Source organism: Arachis stenosperma, chromosome 3 (genome assembly GCF_014773155.1).
Source record: "Arachis stenosperma cultivar V10309 chromosome 3, arast.V10309.gnm1.PFL2, whole genome shotgun sequence".
NCBI lineage: Eukaryota > Viridiplantae > Streptophyta > Magnoliopsida > Fabales > Fabaceae > Arachis > Arachis stenosperma.
Window position 1 is genome coordinate 38,607,854 of NC_080379.1, and position 18,513 is coordinate 38,626,366.

The window sequence follows — 18,513 nt, forward strand, 5'->3', positions numbered from 1 at the left end:
AACTTTTAGAATTTGAAAATAAAGTGAAAAATTTTACGAAATATAATGATTAACTTCAAGTTTAAGATTCAGTTTCAAATTATATGGACTTATTTTGCTTTGCACAACTATATAAGAAGAACAGACTCAAATGATGTCAATATTCTTGAGCAATTTGAGGATATCTAAGAAATAGAAGACATTGAAAGAGAAAATGATGGTGATGGTGATGATAATGATAATGCTAGTGATGATAATGATAGAATTATATGGGAGGAACTAACTCAAGAAAAGGTAGAAATGATGGAAGAATTAAGAAATTGTTATGTTGAGAACAAAATTAATTTGATTATAATGATAAACATTAAGTTATTGGGTTAAACACTCAATTGGGTTTGATTATTTTACTTAGTGATACAAGTCCAAATAATTATGCAGTAACCCAAACCAATGAAACAAATGTACTCGAATGCGATAGAAGGAAAATTGATCCACTACCCAAACCCAATCCTAATTGAGCAATAGAGAAGCAAACCTAAGCAAAGTTTCAGATGCTCACTTCAGACAAACACAAGAGAAAGAGAAAGAGAAAGCTTCATATTCGAGCTCACTCACCAGAGAAGAAAGAAAGAAAAAGTCAATCAAAAAAAGCAATGTCCAATTTCAATCACACTAAACAAAGGCATGTTAAACTAAATCAGAGGTTAAAGGTGGTTGGTTTATTTTTATTTGTATGCAAATTGATTTCTTCACTTCTTTTCCTACTCTCTGCAACGCCATTTTTGGAAAAGTTGAAGAAGATGATGGTTGATCTTCACTGCGATAAATCAAAGGCTCAAATTGTTACTTGGGGCCAAAACACACTCTCAAGGGTATAGATTTGAGATTATCATTGAGCAAGCTCATTTTTTATGCCTTGTTGTCCTCGGTCAAACAAATAGATCAGATTTAAAATTCCTAATTTTGGGGTTGATTGAAAGAAGGGAATGGATGAATTCTGAAATCTCAAGGTCCACAAAGTTGACTTGAAAGAAATCTTAATTTTTGGCTCAAAACAAGGTACAAAAAGAATAATTGAATCTGCATTGGGGCAAGGAGGGAGAGGGAAAGAATCCTCACTATTGAGTTTTAAGTCTTGGAAGCATTGCACCTATACTAAAAGAAGCACTCCACCAAGATGAAGAACAAAGTTATGAGTTCAAAAGTTGGGTTCAGTTCATAGAGTCAGGAGTGTTATTCATCATCGCCTTCGTGTTTTACTTTTTGTATTTCATTTTCAATGTATATCTTTCTTAGTTTTTTTTTTAGAGAGGTAAAAGACAAGAAAGAGAAGCATTGAGAAAAATCCAGAGTGAAAAGACTGAGAGATACACTTGAGAAAACAACCAAGAGTAGTTTCAGATTTTTTTTGGTTGTATTTTCTATCTTGTGTCATATACTTGAGAGATATCCCTTACTAAGTTGGGTATGCACTTAGTATGGTAAGTCTAGGTATTAACATAACCAAGTCAAATTTATGTTAAAACTTGAGTGCCCAGATAAAATTACGTTGAGTCCTAGAAAATTAGTGTATATAATAGTTGGATTGTAGTAAAAATTTCACCAATGTTATAATGGAGACTGGATGTAAGTTGCATTGAACAAGGCAACTGAATAAGGATATATGCCTATGTCATTTTCTTTTATTCTGCTTTAGTTCTATTTTTTTGTTTTTATGAGACAAAACAAAATTTTTTCCTGAATTATTTATTGCGCAAACCAAACGAAAATCAAGTTCAAAATTATGAGTTTAAGACTTAATTATTCAAGATTAAAGAAAGACATAAATTTAACTCTCTTTCTCTAAACCTTTTGAAACCTTCATAAATTATATAAAATTTATTATAATATATGCATCATTAATATTTTATAAGTTATGAATATATTTTTATTTATACTTTTTTATTTATATAATCAAATTGAGCAAATGAATACAGTAGCTATCTAAAGATATTAGATTATTAAAGGAGATTGTTTTGTGCTTTATATTTTAACATGTTAGTGGCATGTATTAAGAGTTGAAACATGCTAGTAATGAGTTTTATGTTTTGATCTTGTTCTTTTATGTAAATTAAATAAAAAAATATTTTTTTATTTTATTCAAATAAAATTAAAGTACTTTTTATATTTAAAATTTGTTTTTATATAATCTATCTAAATATAAAATAATTTTTTTAGAAGTTTAATTATTCTATTGATTTCTATAATTTTATTAAATTTTTAATTAAATTTTTATATTTTTTAATTAATTTTTTATACTGTTTTTAATTTTATAATTAAATTATTTTTAATATAAAAAATATTAGAATTAACTGAATATTTTTTATAAATTAAAAATATTCATAATTAAAAATATAACTAAATTATTTTTCATATATTTTGAGAGAAATATTCTATTAGTTTTAATATTTTTAATATAAAAAATATAATTACAAAATTAAAAACAATAACGAAAAAATCCAATTGAAAAGGGAAAAAATAGAGAGAAGGAGAGACCTAATGCCAATTCAAACTGCCCTTCTCCTATTCTATTTTCCATTCATTCATCCATTAGGATCTGACGTTTATTTTGGTACTGTTAGTTTGGCAGCAGGAGATAGTATCGTTGTACCAAAGGTTTTGTCAGCTTGATCGCAACGCAAAGCAAAGGGATTCATTCCTTCGAATGAGTTCTTCTCCGTCCCTAAGTTCACCATGAATCCACTTCTCAAATGCACCATACAATTTTTGCCAAAATTACTAACTTTTTTACGTTATGGTGTGATGGATTCTGTGCTTTATTTGCATTCTGATCTGCTTTCAGCGCTAAAGCTACTGCTCAACATAAAATTGAACGTATGTGTCTATACCGCTCAGAACTGGAGTAGTTTCTCTCACCTTTCTCTCCGCACAATTTTGTAAACTTGATTCCAAAATTGTTATTGCAATTGAATATGGTCCCTTCAAGTAATATTCCTTTGGATTCTTGTTACATAGAAGATTTAACTTATGCCGTAGAAGTTGTTTTTATCAAAGATGTAGAGTAGGTTAAAAATGCTGTCTTTTTTTTTTTTCTCAAATTCATATGTATACATCATATTGTTATGGTTCCATTTGTTCATAGCTCACACTCCAAGAATTTCAGGTCTATGATTTGTTTGAATTGAATAGCGGTACCGAAATTTACTTGTTTGTCTATGTTGCAATTATTTTCAAATTATATCATTTGGACCGTAACAAAAAGGTGTCTTTCAAAGATATACTGGAAGTCTGGAAGTCCTAAAAGATTTGTCTGGTTCATTCATGTGAAAAGAGAAAAGTATCACCAGAGACGTATATATGTCCCAATTTTAATTTCATTTTGCTATTCTAAATGAATAATTTGGTTTTTGGTACATTTTTCAGTAAGTTGGCTGACACTTTTTGCAATGTATGTGTACTTGAAGACTCGTCATTTTTTACAATATACTTGTACAATAAAGCATAAGGAATAGTAGTATAGAAACATTAGAGTTGTTTAATTTTAGCTAATGCACAATTATTCAATAGATCTTTGACTTACAATAAAATTATATCAATTAAAAATTTTATAGAAAGTTTTTTTTTTCCTGAAATTCTTTTGTTTTGTTTTATTAATTTTAGTCATAAATTTTACAATTTTAGTTCAAAATGATAGAATTTGTGCAAAAATTGCAGAGTTTTATTAACTAAGAGCAGAATTATACAATTTTAGTGCAAAATTACAGAATTTGTGCGAAAAATACACAATTAACTATGTGCACAATTACAGAATATTAGTGCAGAATCTCAGAATTAGTGCAGAATTGCAGAATTTAATTTACTAAGCGCAGAATTACAAAATTTGTGCAGAATTACAGAATATTAATGCAGAATTACAAAATTTTAGTGCAGAATTGCATAATTTTATTAACTAAGTGCAGAATTACACCACTTTAATCCAAAATTACAGAATTTGTACACAATTGCGGAATATAAGTGCAGAATTTTGTAGTTTATTTGTAGAATTGCACAATAAACCTTAAACCAGACCTGTTGCATAATGAAAGTGCATAAAAAAGTGCAGCTTTGCACAAACACTATTAAAATAAAAATAAAACTGCAAAATTCAAGTGCAATATTACACAAATATAATTAAAATCAAAGTAAAAATGCAGAATTCAAGTGCCGGGTTTCACAAATACAACTAAAATCAAAGTAGAATCACTTGGAATGCATAACTTAGGACAAAATCAACATTGCAATTCTAAATGTGATGATCTATAAAGCCAGAATTTTCTAAAAAAATTCATTTTTTTTCTGATTAGAATTTTTACATTTAGCACGACTATGAGTACTCTGATCACATCGCCTACATTTCTAAACACGCACGTCTCGAGCTGATATTACTTGAAAGTATTTGATTCCTAATTGAACTCGATAAATAAATAATTAAATAGTAGCAATTTACTTGGATCTTGCAACAAATTCCGGTAGGCAATTTTTGATGGCGTTACATTATAATAAAAAAGCAGGGAGCTAAATTACTTAAAATCTAAAGAAACCTGAACACCCACCACGGAAATTGAATATTGAACTTTTGAGGAAGAAAAATCAGAGAGAGACTTACCTCTTTAAAGAGGTTGCTCCAATCCGTTTTTCATGTTACGAAGCTCTACAAGCAAAGTTAACAGAGCTTCACACATTTCGCGTGCATCAGGTTCAGTAGGATTTTTCTTCTTTGAAGAGTACACCATCCATGCATGATCAAGCTTCATGTTTGGTCTGACAACCACCGATCCTGGAACTTGAGCATCACGGCACGTGACAAGGCCATCACTCTTCTCTCCATACCTTAGCTGGAGGTGGAGAGCACACACAGCCATGGCAGCAGATATAGGAATCATTACTGGAACTTGGCGTCCGGACACGAGACAGGTGTCGGAGTGGTCTGATTTAGGCAATGGGAGCCACGGAAGTTCTGCATGAGCTATCTGAGTCATGGTGGCAAGAACACCAGGTGCAATCCTTGCTTCTGAATGGAAGGATATGAGAGGAATATCTAGGGACAAGTCGTGCTTCGTGATGAATTCCTTTCGCTTCTCGTATGTGAGATCCTCCAGTGCCCGTATGTCACCCTAAAGTACATGATTCACACTTACTGTTAAGTGTGGACATGTGAAATGGCCTAAACCCAAACAATTGCCAACAAATAATTGATTACCTTGATTACTTTGCAAATTAGAAGCTCCATGATCCTGCGGGTTTCTTTGTCTCCAATCTGGCCTTCACGGAGCATATCGGAAGCTACAGGGGTGCCACCATATGGACTCTGTACCAGTGCCAATCCAGCAACTTTGTTCTTCAGATTCGACCAATACAACGACAGAGCAGCCGCAGCATCTATCCCGCCCTTGCTGTGTCCTAGTAACATGACAGGCTTGCCCGAACCCCAATAAATCTCCTCAATGTATTGCTTGAGTACCAAGGCATTGTGTTCTACCGATGCCTTAATAAGACGAAAGAGAAATAAGAAATATTGGAAAGTGAAACTGATCCACTAAGTTAGATAAACTGATGAATTACCTCACTATGAACTTTTGCAATATGGCAAGCTAGACCCATCTTGGAAAAGAACTTCTTAGTGGCAACAAAATACAAGGGTCCATGGTTGCTAAAGAGGCCTATCACATATGAATATTGTAATTTCAAGGCTAAACTAAAATGGTACATAAAATTTACGTGTGGATTTTGACATACCTGGAATCAACAGATAAACAAATGAGTTGGGCAGTGTGTGCTCTCCATCCCTGTAGAACACAAACTGAAAAAGTTTTATTTCAACAAACTCCTCCAAAGTGATGAACATGAAGCAACCAGCTACATTTTGAATGTCTCATTTGAATAAGAAGCATAATATAATAACATAGTAATAGTTAGCATTTCAATTTAAGCCTTTAGGCTAAGATAAAATTGTGACCTTATGTCGGCAAGTAATTCCAAGAATCTTGAAGTTCCATCCTGTACTGGAGGCATTCCAGGAGCATGCTGCAACCAACCAATATCATCATAGGAACCGCGCAAGGTTTTCCGCACGCGAGACACAAGTCTGAGAATGCCAATCATTACCAGTTATCACTTTCTTGATGTATTCAGAAACACAATAACAGGAATGAACTGATCTCCATCTAAAATCTAATGTTGTGTTCCCACAATATTGCTTTCATAAACCTTGTTTTACCTATGAACTTGATCGTGAGCACATCTAATGCACAAGAAAGAATATCGGAAAGAAGCCATTCCCAAATTCCAAGCATATTGTATTCCATATAATGGGAGTGTCAAACTGCACACACAAGTTGTCTTCCAACATATTAGCAAAGCAAAACAACTAGCCAACACAATTTACATCCATGCAATTTATTATCTATTCGTTTGTAGTATAGTTGGATATGAGTTATGAAGATGTAAGGTTGTTACCCTTTGTAACAAATTGAAGGAACAATTGCAGTGATATGACTGGCATGTACAATTAACGATCTTGTATCTACAAGCAGTTCTCTTGTATTGTAAGAGGCTCTATTATTTTCACAGATTCCAATTCCACATTGAGGTGGCTTCCAAGATGTGCTTATGGTATAGCCATTTGAACAGCATACTGAAGAGGAGATCGTCGGTGTGACCCCAAAATTTTCAATGCATCTAATTGCATCTCTAAGTACCAGATCCTCTGCATCATGCAAATATGATACTTTGTTCAAACAGAAATTGACAACTATGACGAGTGATACAGAGCAATTAAGCAGCGACAAAATAGAAAAACTCACCTATGAATTGAATAAATCGATCACTTATATAACTTGTCAAGCGCAAGAGACTGTTAAATATGTCATCCATGAATCAGCTAAAAAATCCAATCATATCATTGCAACATGCCTGAAATCAGGAACCGCTTTAGATTCGGATAAAATTGAATCATAAATGTTCAAATTTTGTCCATATGTGAGTCTCTTTGGACACCAACTCCAGAAAATGAAAAAAGCCTTGAGAATTTGCTCATCATAACCAACAAAAAAAAATTGGAATCAAATTGAAGAAATAAACATAGCTTGATCCAAGCATATGCATAGGCCATACCCATGCGTATACATTTGGAACTCGGTAGAAGTGGCTTCCAAGCAAACATTATATATTTTATATATAATAAAGAGAGAAAGGGTGTGAGATCAATGGATTACCACGGAGCTCAAAGAATGGACGCGATCGTTATCCAGCGAGTAACTTGAATATCAATAAATCAATAAATATATATATAATCTTGGATGAGTGGCTGGCCCACTCTTACTTTCCTTTTTTTCCAATTTGATAGCATGATATTGCTGCCTGATGATTTTTATATTCTTCTTTTGCTTTTCCCAATTTTTGGTTGCAGCAATGTTGCTTCTTCTGAAATTCGGGGAGTTGTTTATCAACTGACAGCAAAAGCAAAAGGAAAAGCTGCGAGTTGCTGTAAAAGTAAAATCGATAAGTGAAAGATCTAAGGCTATACTGTTTGGATCCAATGGAACAGGGGACAAAATAAATCAAAGTTAAAGAGACTGGGGCCCTCCGCTTATCTTGAATGTATCGTAATGGATTTAGGTTATGGACAAGTGGAAAGGGCACATGACGATGATACTTCTCTCTCAACAAGGAGGGGACACGTGTTGTCTTCGGAGTACTATCCTGTTCATTCGTGTGTATCCACTATTCTATTCAGTATATATATACCGTTTAAAAAAAATTATGCCTGTAAATAAATAATTAGGGTTCGCCTGTAAATAAATAATTAAATATAGAATAGTAGGAATTCGAATTTTATTTTATAGATATAATAATTTATTGATTAACAACTAATTTTTAAATAATTCGCTAAAATAAATATAGAATAGTAGAAATTTATATTTTATTTTGTATATATAATAATATATATTAATTAATAATAAAACTTTTGATAAAACTCGTGAATGATTATTTCTTAATTGAAAGATCACATAGGAAACCAAAAAGTATAGACCTTCCAAACTTTCATGAGGTCAAAGATTAACAAGCTAGCTTGTGCAGTTGTGCCAGCTTTCTGCAAGAAATTCAGATAGCAGAGATATGCGACACTCATTCTATTCAAACATTCGTATACACAACGTCACCCAGAAAATAAAACAATCGTATACATAAGGAAAAATTTAGAAATTAATTTATGAATGGATAAAAAAAATAGTGATATACAGTTATATTGGTAAATGGCGTGTTATGCACAAATATAAAGCTATTATAGTCATACTCGCAAAACGCATGTTATATTTTGATGGAAACAAAAAACAAAAAAATGCGTCCATAGCAAAATGCAAACTGTATTTGATAAGAAGAAAAAATCACGTTTTAAAATATGTCCCTTGTTTCCTGCATGCAGATATGATTAGCATGTTGACCACTTCGAAACGCACTAAACGCACGTTATTGGCAGATGACAGGGACAAATCGCAAATTGCGATTGGCAGGCTTCCTTACTGTATGGACGACACGTATGCATGGAAAGTGCTGAAGCAGTCTTTATAAATAAAATGCAGGTTGAACTGGGAGTGAAGCAAGGTTTTCACTTTGTTGAGAATGTGTTAGAGACTTAGAGTATAGTAGGGTACCTTTTGTGAGGGAGAAAAAAGAAGAATACAGTAAAGAGTTAGAATTTCAGTAAAGAAGGAAAGAAAAATTGTTGATGATTGTACCAAATTTGAAGAACACGTTATTGAATATCTAAATCATTTTTAATGAGTAATTTTTTTTAATTTTATGATGAATAAGTAAATATATTTATTTGTATTTTATGTATTTATGTTTTATCTAGTAATTTTATTGTTATTTTCATTATTATTATTAGGATAAAGTATATTTTTTGTTCTCGAAGTTTGAAAAAGTTTTAAAAATATCCATAAGTTCTATTTGTTTTAATTTTGTCCCAAAAGTTTTCAATTTGCATCAAATATACCATCGGAAGCTAAATTTTCAAAAAATTTTAAGACTAATATAACAATAATGTATGAAAATTATACTTGATTTACTTGTGTTGAGAGGTTGTTCTTATGAAATTGTTGTTGAATCGATCTTAACTTTTTTGAAAAATTAGCCGTCAGAAGTATATTTGATGCAAATCAAAAATTTTTGGGACAAAATTGAAACAAAATAAAACTTAGGAATAATTTTAAAACTTTTGTCAAATTTCAAAAACAAAAAATATATTTTACCTTTTATTATTATTATTATTATTATTATTATATTTGAGTAATGATTATTACGATTAAATCTCCAAAAAAATTTATTATTATAATTAATATATTGTTAATTTTTTATAATACTGTTTAGGATAATAATAATAAATTATTATTATTTTATAATAATAAATAATACTATTTAATAAATTTTTATTATTTTATAATAATTTATTATTATTTTTTATAATAATAATAATACTGTTTATAAAATTATCACGGTCTTATTCTTATTATTATTTGTTAATATAATAATAACTGTTATTAATAATATATTGTTAACAGATTATTATTATTATTATTATTATTATTATTATTATTATTATTATTATTATTATTATTATTATTATTATTATTATTATTATAGTTGTTGCTAGTTATTAAGAAAAGTATTAATATTTTTATTAATGTTATTGTTAGCACTAATTATAATTATGAAGTAATATTAATAATTATTATTTTTTTTGTAGATTATCAGAAATTTGTTGTCCAGAAAACTAGATCTGTCAGAGACCTTTAACGAGATAGCTGCAGCATCACTAGTATTTATTGGGTTTCAACACGTTTCACGAGTAGACGAAATGAGAGGCCATTCTGCACTCCTGAGTGCCTTGGTGGAACGATAGAGGCCGAAAACCAACACGTTTCACCTTTCAGTCGGTGAAGTGACAATAACGCTGGAAGACGTGACACATATTCTTGACCTCCCGGTTAATGGGGAGCTCGTCACGAGTAAAACAGATAGCAGTCACCAGTTTTTTTGGAGAGCTGCATCGCTTGTTTTGATCGAGAGCCCGGTCTGCACGATCACGTCTTGAGTAAGGTAAATCTTGATGGTTTTGGTGGTGTAGAGACACCAAACCGTATGACACGCAAGAGTCCGTTGAACGGTACGTTTGGGCTCACACTTTCTGTGTGCTCGAAATGGTTGTGTTTACGGATAAGTCTACCACTTCATTGAACTCGAAGTTTCTGCCTCTACTTCGAGATTTTCACCGGATTCCACTATACAGTTGGAGGCAGTTAGTTTGGCACATCTATACAAATCTTTGTGTCGTGCATCACGATACAATTGTAAAGAGATGGATAGGTCACTCATACTACTTTTTGTTTGGGCGTGGGAGCGTATGTCATTTCTGGTGCCAATTTCATGCGATCAGCTCGTCGATGTTGGTGTTCCACTTGCCCGACGATATTGTTTTTGACTACTATTATTATTGTTGTTGTTGTTGTTGTTGTTGTTGTTGTTGTTGTTGTTGCAATCGTTCTAATTTTGTTTAGGTGGAGTCATTGGCGTCGGACCACTGGCACACAAGATATACATGGAAGTCTACTGTGCATTTTAGGCGAGGACTCAATGACATGGGAGTCGACGATGTAAAAAAATAAGGTGTAAAAAATAAGATTAAAATGAGTAGGATTAATATTAAAAATTTAATATTATAGAGAAAAAATAAAAAAATTATATAAGAATTAATTTGATCAATTTTTTAAATTTTAGGAATAAAAATAACTTATATGTGTACTTCACTGACTAATTTGATTATAAATAAATTTATGATATTTCAAATGACACATGGCATACCAAGTATCACTAACCTGACATGTCAACCAATTATCTTGTGACACGTGGTATTAACCAACTACGTCATTATACCACATGGCACTTAACGTGACACGTCATCATTTAACTAATAGAATGATCAATTTGACTTATATCTTATCTTTCAAGAACTAATATGATTAACAAAATTATTTGAGGACCAATTTGAAGAATGAGTAATCTTTCAGAGACAAATTTAACTATTAACCCTCAATATATGTAAAGCATTTTTTTGTCCACGGTATCTCCCAACCGGACAGGTGAAGAACTAATCCATCGCGGATCTGAGCTCTATTCAAGGGTCTATCGCTGGCTAATGGGTTGCTACATGCACAAGGCGGGATTCGAACCCCCGATACTTATTTAAGCGGACGAGTGAGCTGACCACTCGACTAACCCAAGTTGGTTATGTGAAGCATTTTTAATCAGTCCTGCTATATGTCCAAGTCTTTTTGGCACTCAAGTCCAACCAAGTTGGTCCAAACCCAACAAAAACCACTTCCATCATATGTAGCGTGTACACACGCGCGCTTCACTAACGTAAATATATCTTTCTTTGTCTTCGCATTTTTTCTTCTTATTCGCATTTTTTCTTCTTCTTCTTCACGTTCCTCATTCTTCTTTGTCGCGCTCTTTCTTCTTCTTCACGTGTTTTCTCTCCATCGTCATTTTTTTATTGCTGTTGTTGCTGCATTTTTTTCTCCTTTTCTTTTTAGTAATTTTGCAGTATTGATTTTTATTTTTTTATTTTATTTATCTTAAAAGAGTAAAACAAGAAGAATTATGAGAAAATAAATAAGAAAAAGAAGATGAAGAAGAAGCAGAATAATATGAGGCGGAGAAAGAACAAGAATTTTAAATTATGCAGAACTTATCAGAATAAAAATATACCAAAATTTTTTAATAAATACACATGAATTTCTTGGTTTTTACCAAAATTTTGATACCAAAGCACCAAAATATCTTTTTTAATATTGTATTTTTTTTATTTCTTTCTTTCTTTTAGTTGAATGAATGTAGGTTTGTCCTCTTCTTAATAATTTTGTAGTATTATGTGTTTCTTCTTTTTCTTTGTTTGATTTTTTGTTTTGTTTTTATTCTTGTTAAGAAAGTAAAATAAGAAGAAACTTGAGAAAGTAAAACAAGAAAGAAAAGATAAATAAGAAAAAAAAGATGATGATGAAAAAGAAGAAGAAAAAGCAGCAAAAGATGGAGAGGAAGAAGAAGAGTTTTGAATTATGCAAAACTTTTCAGAATAAAATTACACGAAATTTATTAGAAAATACACATAGGTTTTAATACTGAAAGTTTACTATAAAAAATACAAAAACGTCTTCTTTAATGCTATATTTTTTTCTTATTTCTTTCTTTTTTTTTTAGTTGTGTTCCGTTCTGGTTGACTGAGGTGTACGTCTCCTTCTCCGACTTCTGCTTGCCTCTGGGGAGAACTATAAGTCGTTCGAGAGGAGAGATATAAGGGACCTCAGTAATGTGAAACACGGCGGCGGGAGCACCTGCAAAAAGCACTCCAACGTTCAAGTAAGTATATGAGTAAAGAGAGATAATAATTATAAATCAGAATGAGTTGTGTAACCTGAGTCTTTGTGTGTTTACTCGGTTCTGTTTTATAGACGGGTGAGGTGGTATCTTTCCTTTGTTTGTTTTGATCTTGTGGGTTGGATGGAGTGTGCCGTTGCTGATTGTAACCGTTTAGAGATGACGTTTGTGCTTAGTCATGTGTGACTTGTATGTTTGGTTTGTTTGTGTCCAGATTATATGGTCGGTTTTAAGTGTGGCTTCGGTTCTGAATATGATGGGGCACACGTCATAGTCCCCAAGCTTGTCTGGTGTCGTTTTGTGGAGGCGACAAGCAAGCTTCATGCTCGTCGAATGTGGTTTTACTTATTCATTTTTGTGGGCTTTTACTAGTTGGACTTTTGGTCTTTTGAAATATATGGGCAATGTTTAAAAAGTTTTTTTACTTCGTGAAACGTGCAATAATTAATTCTTACCCTTTGCCGTTTGGGTTTTTGGTGTTGGGGCAGTTATTACCTTGGTCTCCACTACGTTAGTGGACTGTAATAACATTTGTTGCATTTTCAACATTCTGCTCTTTCGAATTCTTCCTCCTTGTTTGACCCATCATGACTTTAAAAGGTTAGTTTTCTTCTCTTGTTCATCTTTGCTTCTGTTTTCTGCCATGGCGAGAGAGAGAGAGAGAGAGAGAGAGAGAGAGAGAGAGAGAGAGAGAGAGAGAGAGAGAGAGAGAGAGAGAGAGAGAGAGAGAGAGAAGTTGAAAGTAGTTGAGGTGAAGAAGGATGACCTTTATCATTGGGTGCATGATGACGTTCGAACCCGTTCGTCGTCTTATACGAGTGTGGAGTCTATGAGTGATCTGGGTAGTGTGAAATTCACGAAAGATGGTTCTGGTGTGTCAGTTGAGCTTCTCTCCTGTTCTGGTGAGGATAGGGTTTGTGAGAGGAGAGGTGACTGGCAGTATTTTTATTTGTATGTACCTTGCTTAACTGAGCTGCGTGTTCGTTTCCCTTTTTCCAGTTTTCAGTGTGATGTTTTGACCCAACTGAACTGCGCTCCTGATGAGCGGATAATTTATACGCTTTTTGGCATTATTTTTAGTATGTTTTTAGTATGTTTTAGTTAGTTTTTAGTATATTTTTATTAATTTTTAGTTAAAATTTACTTTTCTGGACTTTACTATGAGTTTGTGTATTTTTCTGTGATTTCAGGTATTTTCTGGCTGAAATTGAGGGACTTGAGCAAAAATCTGATTCAGAGACTGAAAAGGACTGCAGATGCTGTTGGATTCTGACCTCCCTGCACTCGAAGTAGATTTTCTGGAGTTACAGAAGCCCAATTGGCGCGCTCTCAACGGCGTTGGAAAGTAGACATCCTGGGCTTTCCAGCAATGTATAATAGTCCATACTTTGCCCGATATTTGATGGCCCAAACCGGCGTTTCAAATCAGCTCAAGAATGCCCGGCGTTAAACGCCGGAACTGGCACAAGAATGGGAGTTAAACGCCCAAACTGGCACAAAAGCTGGCGTTTAACTCCAAGAAAAGTCTCTACACGAAAATGCTTCAATGCTCAGCCCAAGCACACACCAAGTGGGTCCGGAAGTGGATTTTTATGTCATTTACTCATTTCTGTAAACCCTAGGCTACTAGTTCTCTACAAATAGGACCTTTTACTATTGTATTTTCATTTTTAGATCTTTGAATCTTTGGATCCTTGATCATTTGGATTCTTTTGATCATGTTTTGGGGGGCTGGCCTCACGACCATGCCTGAACCTTGTTCTTATGTATTTTCAACGGTGGAGTTTCTACACACCATAGATTAAGGTGTGGAGCTCTGCTGTACCTCGAGTATTAATGCAATTACTATTGTTCTTCTATTCAATTCAGCTTGTTCTTATTCCAAGATATTCATTCGCACTCAAGAACTTGATGAATGTGATGATTATGTGACGCTCATCATCATTCTCACTTATGAACGCGTGCCTGACAACCACTCCCGTTTTACAAGCAAACAAGGCTTGAGTGTTTATCTCTTGGATTCTTTAATCGGAATCTTCGTGGTATAAGCTAGAATTGATGGCGGTATTCAAGAGAATTTGGAAGGTCTAAAACTTGTCTGTGGTATTCTGAGTAGGATTCAATGATTGAATGACTGTGACGAGCTTCAAACTCCTGAAGGCTGGGCGTTGGTGACAGACGCAAAAGAATCACTGGATTCTATTCCAACCTGATTGAGAACCGACAGATGATTAGCCGTGCCGTGACAGGGTGCTTTGAATATTTTCACTGAGAGGACGGGACTGTAGCCACTAACAACGGTGATGCCCAACATACAGCTCGCCATGGAGAAGAGTAAGAAGGATTGGATGAAGACAGTAGGAAAGCAGAGAGACGGAAGGGACAAAGCATCTCCATACGCTTATCTGAAGTTCTCACCAATGAATTACATAAGTATCTCTATCTTTATGTTTTATTCATATATCATCCATAACTATTTGAATCTGCCTGACTGAGATTTACAAGATGACCATAGCTTGCTTCATACCAACAATCTCCGTGGGATCGACCCTTACTCGCGTAAGGTTTATTACTTGGACGACCCAGTGCACTTGCTGGTTAGTTGTGCGAAGTTGTGAAATTATGTTTAGACCATGGTATTGCGCACCAAGTTTTTGGAGCCATTACTAGGGACTGTCTGAGTTGTGAAAAGTAGAGATCACAATTTCGTGCACCAAGTTTTTGGCGCCGTTGCCGGGGATTGTTTCGAGTATGGACAACTGACGGTTCATCTTGTTGCTTAGATTAGGTATTTTTTCTTCAGAGTTCTTAAGAATGAATTCTAGTGTTTCAAGGTGATGCTCTTATCATCACCAAAGCTGATTGATTCTCATCAATTTAGCTCTTGAATGTAATGTCCTACTGAAGCTTGGCTAGCCATGTCTAATTACTTTAGACTAAAGCTTTAGACTAACATTGCATGATTCCTGGAATTCTCATTAAGAATTTTGATATCTTTATTTTTTTTCCACTTAATTTTCGAAAAACCAAAAAAAAATTTACAAAATTATAAAAAACCAAAAATATTGTCTGTTGAGTCTAGTGTCTCATTTTAAGTTTGGTGTCATTTGCATGTTTCTGTTCTTCTTGCATTCATTCATGTGTTTTCATTAATCTTCAAGTTGTTCTTGATGATTCCCTTGCTCTGATCTTTAAATTCTCTTGACTTGAGTGTTTTGTGTTTTTCATGTGCATTCTCATTTTGTTAGTGTCAGTAGTATACAGACTGCTAAGTTTGGTGTCTTGCATGCATTGTTATTTGATTTCAGTTGCATTTTGATTAATCTTCAGCATTAAAAATCCAAAAATATTTTTAATTTGTGTCTTTCCAAGTCAATAATACAGAGAATTGAAGATTCAGAACATTCAGCAGAGGAATTACACAGAAAAAGCTGGGCATTCAAAATGCCCAGTGAGGAAGGCAAACTAGCGTTTAAACGCCAGCCAGGGTACCTGGCTGGGCGTTTAACGCCCAAAAGGGTAGTATTTTGGGCGTTAAACGCCAGAATATATACCATTCTGGGCGTTTAACTCCAGGATGGCACAAGAGGGAAGATTCTGTTTTCAATTCAAATTTTTTTTAAGTTTTCAAAATTTTTCAAAATCAAATCTTTTTCAAATCATATCTTTTCAATCATATGTTTTCAAAATCAATTTCTTTTCATTTTCAAAAATACTTGCTATCAATTAATGATTTGATTCAACATTTCAAGTATGTTGCCTTTTCTGTTGAGAAAGGTTTAATGTTTGAATCATATCTTTCCTTGTTAGCCAAGTCATTAATTTTTAAAATCAAAATCTTTTTAAATTGTTTTTCAAATCATATCTTCTCAATCACATCTTTTTAAAATTATAACTTTTTAATCATATCTTTTTAATCACATCTTTTTCAAAATAGTTTTCAATCATATCTTTTTTATTTCTAATTTCAAAATCTTTTTCAAAAATCACTTGATTTCTTTTCCACTCTTAGTTTTCGAAAATCAATTACTATTTTTCAAAATATTTTTTAAATCTTTTATTTAATTTTCGAAAATTTCTTCCCCTCTTCTCCCATCCTTCTATTTATGGACTAACACTATTCCTTAATGCACAATTCGAACTCCATTTCTCTTGATAAGTTTGAATTCTTCTACTTCTTCCTTCTATTTTTCTTTTCCTTTGACACCTCAAGGAATCTCTATACTGTGACATAGAGGATTCCATATTTTCTTGTTCTCTTCTCTTTCATATGAGCAGGAGCAAAGACAAAAGCATTCTTGTTGAGGCTGACCCTGAACCTGAAAGGACCAAGCGAAAGCTAAGAGAAGCTAAGGCACAACTCTCTGTAGAGGACCTAACAGAAATCTTAAAAGAAGAAGAACCCATGGCAGCCGAAAACAACAACAATGCCAACAATACAAGAAAGGTGCTGGGTGACTTTACTGCACCTACTCCCAACTTCTATGGGAGAAGCATCTCTATCCCTGCCATTGGAGCAAACAACTTTGAGCTTAAGCCTCAATTAGTTTCTCTAATGCAACAGAATTGAAAGTTCCATGGACTTCCATTGGAAGATCCTCATCAGTTTTTAGCTGAATTCTTGCAAATTTGTGACACTGTCAAGACTAATGGGGTTGACCCTGAGGTCTACAGACTTATGCTATTCCCATTTGCTGTAAGAGACAGAGCTAGGATATGGTTGGATTCACAACCTAAAGAAAGCCTGAACTCTTGGGAAAAGCTAGTCAATGCCTTCTTGGCAAAGTTTTTTCCACCTCAAAAATTGAGTAAGCTTAGAGTGGAAGTCCAAACCTTTAGACAGAAGGAAGGAGAATCCCTCTATGAAGCTTGGGAAAGATACAAACAATTAATCAGAAAGTGTCCTTCTGACATGCTTTCTGAATGGAGCATCATAGGTATTTTCTATGATGGTCTGTCTGAATTGTCCAAGATGTCATTGGATAGCTCTGCTGGAGGATCTCTTCATCTGAAGAAGACGCCTACAGAAGCTCAATAACTAATTGAAATGGTTGCAAATAACCAATTCATGTACACTTCTGAAAGGAATCCTGTGAACAATGGGACAAATCAGAAGAAAGGAGTTCTTGAGATTGATACTCTGAATGCCATATTGGCTCAGAACAAGATATTGACTCAGAAAGTCAATTTGATTTCTCAAAGTCTGTCTGGAGTGCAAGCTGCACCAGGCAGTACTAAGGATGCTTCATCTGAAGAAGAAGCTTATGATCCTGAGAACCCTTCAATAGAAGAGGTGAATTACATGGGAGAACCCTATGGAAACATCTATAATTCTTCATGGAGAAATCATCCAAATCTCTCATGGAAGGATCAACAGATACCTCAACAAGGTTTCAACAACAATAATGGTGGAAGAAACAGGTTTAGCAATGGCAAGCCTTTTCCATCATCTTCTCAGCAACAGACAGAGAATTCTAAGCAGAGCCACTCTGACTTAGCAACCATGGTCTCTGATCTAATCAAAGCCACTCAAAGTTTCATGACTGAAACAAGATCCTTGATGAGCGGATAATTTATACGCTTTTTGGCATTGTTTTTATATAGTTTTAGTAAGTTTGAGCTACTTTTAGGGATGTTTTCATTAGTTTTTATGTTAAATTCACATTTCTGGACTTTACTATGAGTTTGTGTGTTTTTCTGTGATTTCAGGTAAATTCTGACTGAAATTGAGGGATTTGAGCAAAACTCTGAAAAAGGCTGACAAAAGGACTGCTGATGCTGTTGGATTCTGACCTCCCTGCACTCGAAATGGATTTTCTGGAGCTACAGAACTCTAAATGGCGCGCTCTCAACGGCGTTGGAAAGTAGACATCCAGGACTTTCCAGCAATATATAATAGTCCATACTTTATTCGAAGAATGACGACGCAAACTGGCGTTGAACGCCAAGTACACGCTCCTTTCTGGAGTTAAACGCCAGAAAAACGTCATAATCCGGAGTTGAACGCCCAAAGCACATCACAACTCGAAATTCAACTCCAAGAGAAGCCTCAGCTCG

At 33.9% G+C, this 18,513-nt stretch overlaps 1 protein-coding gene and 1 non-coding gene across 4 annotated transcripts; both read right to left on the minus strand.

Moving 5' to 3' along the window:
• Positions 1 to 3,828: 3,828 nt before the first annotated feature.
• LOC130966176 (uncharacterized) lies at positions 3,829 to 7,546 on the minus strand. 3 transcript variants are annotated; one of them, XM_057890946.1, is made up of 10 exons: positions 7,233 to 7,546; positions 6,822 to 6,930; positions 6,475 to 6,724; positions 6,236 to 6,340; positions 5,975 to 6,103; positions 5,755 to 5,804; positions 5,581 to 5,678; positions 5,219 to 5,503; positions 4,625 to 5,132; positions 3,829 to 4,047 (listed from the first exon to the last, which is right to left on the minus strand). In XM_057890946.1, exons 2-9 carry the CDS (start codon positions 6,889 to 6,891, stop codon positions 4,629 to 4,631), a joined length of 1,491 nt encoding a protein of 496 aa, XP_057746929.1. In that variant the 5' UTR covers positions 6,892 to 6,930; positions 7,233 to 7,546; the 3' UTR covers positions 3,829 to 4,047; positions 4,625 to 4,628. The 3 variants fall into 3 exon arrangements, with proteins under 3 accessions (XP_057746929.1, XP_057746931.1, XP_057746930.1); XM_057890948.1 differs by lacking the exon at positions 7,233 to 7,546 and adding an exon at positions 7,132 to 7,213; XM_057890947.1 differs by lacking the exon at positions 7,233 to 7,546 and having other exon boundaries at positions 6,822 to 7,089.
• A 9,720-nt stretch (positions 7,547 to 17,266) lies between these two features.
• On the minus strand, positions 17,267 to 17,374 carry LOC130971607 (small nucleolar RNA R71). Its single transcript, XR_009082818.1, has one exon. It is a non-coding gene; the product is annotated as a small nucleolar RNA R71 (small nucleolar RNA).
• Positions 17,375 to 18,513: the final 1,139 nt, after the last annotated feature.

What these genes read in the sequence shown, in the direction of transcription:
- LOC130966176 (XM_057890946.1), bottom strand. Translation starts at nt 6,891, where the DNA reads ATGGATGACATATTTAACAGTCTCTTGCGCTTGACAAGTTATATAAGT. An exon ending in TCGATTTATTCAATTCATAG is followed by an intron (nt 6,725 to 6,821) that starts GTGAGTTTTTCT and finishes TGCATGATGCAG; the next exon opens with AGGATCTGGTACTTAGAGAT. An exon ending in GCTCACGATCAAGTTCATAG is followed by an intron (nt 6,104 to 6,235) that starts GTAAAACAAGGT and finishes TGGCATTCTCAG; the next exon opens with ACTTGTGTCTCGCGTGCGGA.